This window comes from Brassica oleracea, chromosome C7 (genome assembly GCF_000695525.1).
Source record: "Brassica oleracea var. oleracea cultivar TO1000 chromosome C7, BOL, whole genome shotgun sequence".
NCBI lineage: Eukaryota > Viridiplantae > Streptophyta > Magnoliopsida > Brassicales > Brassicaceae > Brassica > Brassica oleracea.
Genome location: NC_027754.1, coordinates 46,262,665 through 46,271,229, shown reverse-complemented (window position 1 = coordinate 46,271,229; position 8,565 = coordinate 46,262,665). Strand labels below are relative to the sequence as shown.

Sequence of the window (8,565 nt, the reverse complement as noted above, 5' to 3'; positions counted from 1 at the left end):
GAAACATAGTTCTTACTACACATCGAAAAGATTCCATCTTAAAAAAAAAACAGTTCACAAGCATCGAATGATCATATCATCAGGTACGTTTTCATTTCTTCTTGCAGAACTTTACTTCTCGCAAATGATCTTATAAACTAATAAGTTTGTGTTTGTCAGGGAGTGTGAGATAGGGCTTTGTTATTCTTGTGCAGAAATTATAAACTCTTAAACTTTGAATCCAAGTGTTGACGAGGAGATGAAGAAGAAGAAGCTGGGGAATAGGGTTGTGGGAATACTAGCTGAATCAGTGAACAAATGGGAACGAAGAACGCCGTTGACGCCTTCACATTGCTCTCGTCTTTTACAAGACAGAACAGGCGTTTCACGCATTGTGGTTCAGCCATCTGCGAAGCGTATCTATCACGATGCCTTGTACGCAGATGTCGGATGTGAAATCTCTGATGATTTGTCTGATTGTGGGCTTATACTCTGTATCAAACAACCCAAGGTATATAGGAAACTTGCATTTTTTCAAAAAAGAATATACTAAATTCTTGAGTCTTGTATGACACGCTAGCACTAATTAGCAGGAGATCTCTCTTTACCCGTGGACACTTGGCTAAATTGGTGAACTTAAATCCTTGTGTCGTTTACTTTCTTGTTTAATTGTCTGTTTCGGCACTATCTCATGCATCGGTTATAACATTTTTTTGTTTATGAGTTTTAGAGTATAGTGTGTATTGTTGTGTTGCAGCTAGAAATGATACTTCCCGAGAGAGCATATGCTTTCTTTTCACACATTCATAGGGCACAGAAACAAAAAAAATGCCTTTGTTGGATAAAGTAAGAAAAGTTTTCATTCATGCCTTTTAAAAGAAAATTTTTAGTCCCTTTCAAGAGAATATCTGGGAATGTTGAAATCTGTATATATTTCGAAAATGCAGATATTGTCTGAGAGAGTGACTTTGTATGATTATGAGCTCATTGTAGGAGATCATGGGAAAAGATTATTGGCATTTGGTAAATTTGCAGGCAGAGCTGGTCTTGTTGACTTCCTACATGGATTGGGACAGAGTAAGCTGCTCTTACCCATGACCTCGTAGTCCAGTGGTACTACCTCCTTGGGAAGGAGAGGTCGGCTGTTCGACTCGCGTGGAGGGGGAGGCGTGTCCAGGGCCCGTAAAAAGGTACAGACAAAGGCTGGCGCCGGACTTAGGTGGTGGGCCGCAAGGTCAACACCTGGTTAAACAAAAAAAAAAAAAAAAAAAAAAAAAAAAAAAAGCTGCTCTTGCTGCTATTCTAACATGTTCTTTTTAAATCATTAATAAGCTTACTTTCTTAGGTGTTGATGAATTTAATTTTCGATGCAGGATATCTAAGTCAAGGATACTCAACTCCTTTCCTGTCGCTAGGTTCATCCTATATGTATTCCTCATTGGCTGCAGCAAAAGCTGCTGTGATTTCTGTTGGTGAAGAGATTTCAAGTCAGGGACTGCCATCAGGAATCTGCCCTCTTGTTTTTGTTTTCACCGGTACAGGCAATGGTAAACTTCTTTGATCCTCTCCTTCAGTTCTCAGCCTAAGGATGTTTCATTTATAATTTTCTCATTTTGCAGTTTCTCTTGGGGCGCAAGAAATCTTCAAGCTTCTTCCGCACACTTTTGTTGAACCAAGCAACCTTCCTGAACTATTTGTAAAAGTAAGTGTAGCTTTGCTTTTTACTCATTTTCAGGGCATTAAAGGTTACAAGTTTTGGTTTATGAAGTGTGTATTTATGCATAGGACAAAGGAATGGGCCAAACTGGAAAATCAACAAAGCGAGTACATCAAGTATATGGTTGTATTATTACCAGCCAAGACATGGTTGAACACCAAGATCCATCAAAGTCCTTTGACAAAGTAACACTTACTTAACAACTTAGCTCCACGCCTGTGACTTTTGTTACACTACTATTAAATCTTCATTTATTTATCTTCAGGCTGACTATTATGCACACCCGGAACACTACAATCCAGTTTTTCACGACAAGATCGCCCCTTATACATCAGTTCTTGGTAGATCCTGATCTCTATTTTGCCTCAAGAGTTGATGAGTTTACTTGACATAGATAAACATTCGCCTGTAATTCCCAAATTAAAAAAAAATCACTTGACATAGACCCCTAAATTTATTTTAAAAAAACTCAAATTTGTTAAAAAATATTTTTATTAAAACATTTACTAAATTGTCTATGGCCCCTAAAATCTCAGGCCCTGAAAATTCAATAGTTCCAGCGCGTACTTAACTCTGACTCTCTGTGCAGTAAACTGTATGTACTGGGAGAAGAAGTTTCCACGTCTTCTAAGCACCAAACAGGTTCAAGATTGAGCAGAAAAAGGATGTCCGCTAGTGGGAATATGTGATATAACTTGTGACATCGGTGGCTCTGTTGAGTTTGTTAACCGAGCTACTTCAATTGACTCCCCTTTCTTTAGGTAAATCTAAACCTTGAAAGTATCTAATCTTTATAGACTTTTACTTTTAACTATGGAATGAAACTTGTTGAACTGATAAATGTCTTTAGGTTTAATCCTATAAAAAAATCATACTACAATGACATGGATGGTGATGGTGTACTACGCATGGCCATCGACATTCTACCCACAGAGTTTGCTAAAGAGGTAAGAAAGTGTTAGTAATATTAGGGACTGATGCTACAGTTTAAAAACTTTGTATTTGATTTTGAGTGCTTGTGCCATGGTAAAAGGCATCCCAGCATTTTGGAGACATTCTTTCCGAATTTGTCGGTAGTTTGGCTTCGATGACTGAAGTTGCAGATCTACCGGGACATCTGAAGAGGGCTTGCATAAGCCACAGAGGAGAGTTGACACCTTTGTATGAGCATATTCCACGTATTATGAAGTCTGATCCAGAGTATGCTTTACTTTCACCATTCTTTCACGTACATTATCTAAAGTGATTATTAGGCTTCTTCACTAAATTATGTTTTAAAACTTTCTACACTTCAAAAAGCAGAGATGTACAAGATAACATCGCCAACTCTGTTAGTTAATCCAGATGAAGAAGACTACATATCTCCAGGGGGAGAAACAAAGGAGGAGACGAATAAGTGAAAGAGTGTTGTTTTGGTGGTTCTGCTAATGTCTCTAGAGATGCTTCTTCATGCAAAGGAGGAGACAAATAAGTGAAAGAGTGTTGTTTTGATACTAGTTAGTAAAAACATAAACGTACTTGTTTGTTTATGCTCCTATTGTGAATTGAATTTTAAAATAAATGAGATTTTAAAAAATTTAAAACTATACATCACTTTATATATTTACATCAAAATAAAAAGTTGAATAACATGATTAAACATTAAATTTAGAAAATAAAACATTTAATTTAGTGCTAAAAGATTACAGTTTTACCTAATTCCATCTTGTTTTGCTTCTTTCATGTTTGTACAATAATAATGTCACTTGAAAGCATCAATACTATAGTTTAGCACTGGCAAAATGCAAAAATGTTTCAACACTTTGATACTACCAATGAGAGAATATGCTGCTCCACTTCTTCCCAGTTATGAACTCTAGTAACCAAAGGATGTCTATCCACAGACTCAGTTTTAGACCAAGGGTATGAGTTTTCATAGTCAAAGAGGAGAACCTTCATTCCTATGTTAGCGCATTCCTCTGCATATCTCGGGTTGTCGTCAATCAACACCTCTGCTCCAAATGATCTGCAGTTAAATTAGCCCATCAAATCACATGAAAGATATAAAGTGTTTATGTTTTAGTCTGCAAATATATTCATGAATTGATTCTGTTTATGCACCTGCAGATTTCAGACTTGGGTTTAGACTCTCCATGAAGAGCAAAATGGTTTCCGAAATGAATCTGTTTAAACAGTCCTGGAAAATGCATGTCGAGCCACTCAAGTGTGTGATCCTTTATCGCATTCTGCCGGGACCTATTCAGTGATATAAAAACACATTTATCGTTTTTTTTAAGTAACTGGTCAAACGTTCAACAGAGAAGGTTACGTACGTCACAACTGAAAGCTCGCAATATCTTGAGAGCTTGTGAAGAGTCTTATGGGCGCCTGGAAGAGGATGGATCCCTTTCTTGAAATATGATGTCTTAAAGAATTCATGAACACGTATGTCAGCTGCAGGAAAAGAACATTATTAGGTCCCCAATCTATCCACCAAAATTGCTGGCATACAAAAAGTCTACACAGCAAATCATCAGCTAGTCTCTTAATTAATGCATATGGCTGAAAGAAGGCCGAAGATAATACCTTCATTCCGAGAGCAGTTCCATATCTGCGAGACAAATTAAGACACAAGTTTAAGGGCATATCATAGACAAAATATCCGTGGTGGGAAGCCAGCAACGTTTTATCTGTACAGTAAAAGGCGGGCTCCTGAGTTTTATATGCTTTAGCGATAACTTGACAACAGAAAATTGGAGCAAACGTCTAAGGAAACCTCTTTATCCATTCCAAATTTCTGAAAATGAGGTGCGGTTTTATACAAAGTGCACTGTGCTTTATAAGTGAAGCAGAGAACTCCTATTCTTATCATAAGCCAAAGATAGCAATCCATCTCGTATGTGAACTTCAAAAAAGGTTATTCCAAGCTAACTCAATATATCACCCATTCATCTTACTATAGGTCATAAACTAGAAAACAAAGCAATGCAAAAGCAAGAGGGTATTCCTTCATGTTGAACAACAAGGTGTAAGACTTATGGAAAGCTCAAAAAGAAACTCTCACATCATACCTTGAAGAACTCGTAGACATGGTATTCTGAGACTGTATGGTTTGACAAATAGCGATCCGCAATGAACCTGTTTAGGGCCGAGACAAAGTTTCCAAGAACTGCGTACACAAAAAGACCATAAGATGAAGCAAAGCTTAAAAGAATGGCTGAATTTTAGAGAGACAAAATATGGTGTTCAGTGTAGGAAAGCAAGAGATATCCGCAAACAAATCATAATTCAACACACATCCAATGAAAATATTTAAAGATATCAGTTTAAGACAATAGTTAAACGTAGTTCCCCGTATGATCCATTAATATAGTTAGGCACATTCGAATCAGTACACATATTTCGAGATTCTACTACACACACTATCCAGAACAATTTATATACTAGTCAGCTAATGATTACATTACTCATTCACCCCCTAAGCTTTTATAAAACCAATTCAACAGTTTAATAACTCTTAAAAAGCTGTAAGCATCATCACCTAAAGAAGAGAAGGGAACATACCCTCATCTACGTCAACAGCCACAACAATCTTATCATTCCCTTGAAGCCTCGTCGTGTTACTAGGCAGACCACGGCCATTCGCTATGTCGGTGGTTCCGCCGCGTTCAGATTCCAATCCATGTAGAAGCCGCCGGCGATGCAACAGATGTAAAGCTCGAGCCTTTTGATCAGCCTTCTTGTGAGAAGAATCAAAACAGCTTCTTGAGGCTAACCCATTGTGCTTTCCGCCTTTGTAAACCTTGAACAAGCCAGTTCTGTCGTTGTAAAATCTAACGGGATCGAGCCTGTGAACGAAATCTCCACCCAATCGGTTCCCGATTGATCGGAGAAGAAATGGATCGGAAGAAGCAGACATTAGGGATCGTGGGATGATTCTGTGGAGAATGGCCTTGGAGCAGTGCCTCTTTAACATCACGAACCTTTCTCACACTTACACCATCCACACATCCATAAAATCAAAATCGAACAAGAAACCCTAGAATCCCCAAATCGATAAGAGAGGGACTGAACTAATTAATTTTTGTAAAGGAATACAAAAAAAATTAGAAGCGCAATCTAATCATGCATTCAAGCAACTTAGCTGGGGACTTATCAAAATAGATTAAGCCATTTAATTAAAATTAAATAAATAAAAAACTATAGTATAATCCCTACATTTACGCCGCGGCCTAACGGCGGAAAAACAAATAAACATCTTTGTTTTGTAGTAGCAAAGTGTAGGATGTCTTGTATTACTACTAGTGCACCTTTACCTTGTTTAACATCTTTTAATTTAATTTAATTAATAATCATGTCGAAACAAACGATATAAGGCCGGTTCAGTTGGTCCAACCGGTTTGTAGGAATTGATTAATTTAATATGGTTCATTCTTTGATTGGAAGAATCCTACATCTTCTACCTCACATGTTGCATTCAGGTCTTTTGAAGGAAGACTCCTTTTCACCTTCGTGTGTGTGTCGTCGTCAATTTCCTTCCATGTCACGTGAAACAATCAAATATTCCAACACTGTTTTGCTAAACAAATAATAATAATACAGTGTAAATGATGAAAATAATAACTCATTTTGTGGTCCCGTTGCTTGTATTTTTAGCCAGGTAGCCATCTCGATGTCAAGTAGTCTGCTAGTTATTATTTTAGAAGTCTTCTCAACGACATAGCTAATTTCCATCAACTTAAAAAAAAACACTAAAAGAGATACTTTTGCTTTCATCCTTAATTTTCTTGATGGACAAACCAGTAATGTTTGGGATGATACATATATACTAAGAACACAAAACACATTAAGCACAAAAGAACATTAAAAAAATTCAATATTGGTTTTCTTAATTAAAATCATTTATACAAAATACCTATTTGCTTAATCATAATTATAATTAGTTGATTTTACACTTTGTGAATCGTAATTAATTTCTAATCTATCCAACTTTAATTTTACAGCCAAAATTTCTAACTTATTCAACTTCCAATATCTCCATTCAACCTCACAAAAGTCTCATTTTGGTGGCCAACTTTCACGTCTTGTTACTTGCCTTCTTAAATAGCACTCCCTTGTTTGTTCAATAAGATTTGTTATTTTTATCTTGATATCTCCAATTTAATCCTTTCTTCATAATATATATATATATATATATATATATTATTTTTTTTGGTCAAAAATCCTTTCTTCATAATATATTTTTCTTATTTTCATGTTTATCAACCCTAATCATAATGACACATCAGTTTTCCCCTTTTCATATTCTTTTGTGTCTTCGTCTGACTTTGTCAAACAACTCATTGCATGTGCAACAACGAACATATTTAGCAGCCGACTCCTAGTCTTAAAAGCTGATGTAGCAGTTGCAAAGAAGATCAACTTACGGTTAGCTCTAACAAGCGTAGTTGAGCACTCTAGTTCGCCTTTCATGGAATCACAGTGTGGGCTTCCCAACAAGGTTAATACTTTCTCCAGCATTATATAGTCTATGTTGTTTTGAAATTAATTAACATTCTATATGTTTTCATGGTATTAATGTGACGACTGGCGATAAATAGAAAATATCATACTAGTGATCATATTAACGTCTGATGTGCTCAATAATAATAAAAGAAGGGGATGTGATCTAAGCACGTTATTTTATACGTTACAATGTTATTTCACGAACGAAAGATATTTTAGTCAAAACTTGTCAAATTTTAAAGATTCTTTGTTGTTAATTGTTTATCTAAATATATACGTAAAGTTTACTTGGGAATCCTAAAGTATGAGTGGACTGTAACTATCATGATGTGAAGGCAACAAAAGAAAGAAAGAAATAGAATTAACATGCATGTAATACATCTATATACGGCTCTGGTCTATTTTTGCCTAGCAGAATGGTGATATCCGAGATTAGTACGTACAAATACAGAAAAGGACCATAATTGAAATATGTAACAACATCACTACTATATAAAAAGAATTAATTTAGAGGTTGCTAAAGCTGTCCACATAGGACAAAATATTCTCAACCAATTAAACCACCACGTCATCACGGTCATTTCTTAATACTCAAGCTATTAGGCCACGAAAGCATCCCAGCCCTTCCAGATATTCGGCCCAAACGTAATACTTCCATAGCCCTAATATCTACAGGGACGCCAAATCTGTTTGTCTATCCCACTCTTCTGGTTTAACACTTACAGAGAGCCATGTTACCAATTATTTAAACTCTCCGCTATATTTCTTGTCGCTTGCAAAAATCAAAACCAGTCTGTTACAAAACTTTCTATCTTCCACATTCCACTTTTTTTTGCTAGATATTGGACTGCTAGATATTGCTGCCCAATTAAAAGTGAGTATTGAGTAACAACATCATCTCCGGACTCCAAGCTTTCTTCGTCTTCTCCCCTTCTCAATATATAAATCGATGTCTTTCTTTTTTCTCACCAATGGGTTTGTACATTTGAGATGAGCCACAGTAGAGCTAATCGTACGGCGGCTAGAATCTGATTGAGGTTAAACGCTTTACTCACGGTATAGAGGTAATGACAGTGAGAATTAGGTAAGGTCCTAGAATCTCAAAAGAGGATGAAACCTGACTTGCTCTATCTTGGTGCAGATTTTCCAGTTTCGAGGTCGAAAATTTATCAAGGGAAAGGGTATGATGCGGTCATCAAATCAGTAGCTGAACCAGGAGCCAGCCAGTTGCACCAAGCAGCTAACCCAAAGACCGACCAGGATATGTGTTCAGTCAAAAAGGCATATCTCACCAACCAGGAGGAATTTTGCCATGAAACTAATTTTCATGCATTCTAAACTCAACAAGGAATCAAGCCCAATTGGAAGAATCATCAAAGCTACTC

At 36.6% G+C, this 8,565-nt stretch overlaps 1 protein-coding gene and 1 pseudogene across 1 annotated transcript; one reads left to right on the top strand and one right to left on the bottom strand.

The window, feature by feature from the left end:
- Positions 1-3,187, top strand: LOC106301497 (annotated as a pseudogene).
- A 125-nt stretch (positions 3,188-3,312) lies between these two features.
- On the bottom strand, positions 3,313-5,834 carry LOC106301495. Its single transcript, XM_013737909.1, has 6 exons — positions 5,240-5,834; positions 4,747-4,844; positions 4,262-4,286; positions 4,009-4,129; positions 3,797-3,931; positions 3,313-3,701 (listed from the first exon to the last, which is right to left on the bottom strand). Exons 1-6 carry the CDS (start codon positions 5,649-5,651, stop codon positions 3,491-3,493), a joined length of 1,002 nt encoding a protein of 333 aa, XP_013593363.1. The 5' UTR covers positions 5,652-5,834; the 3' UTR covers positions 3,313-3,490.
- Positions 5,835-8,565: the final 2,731 nt, after the last annotated feature.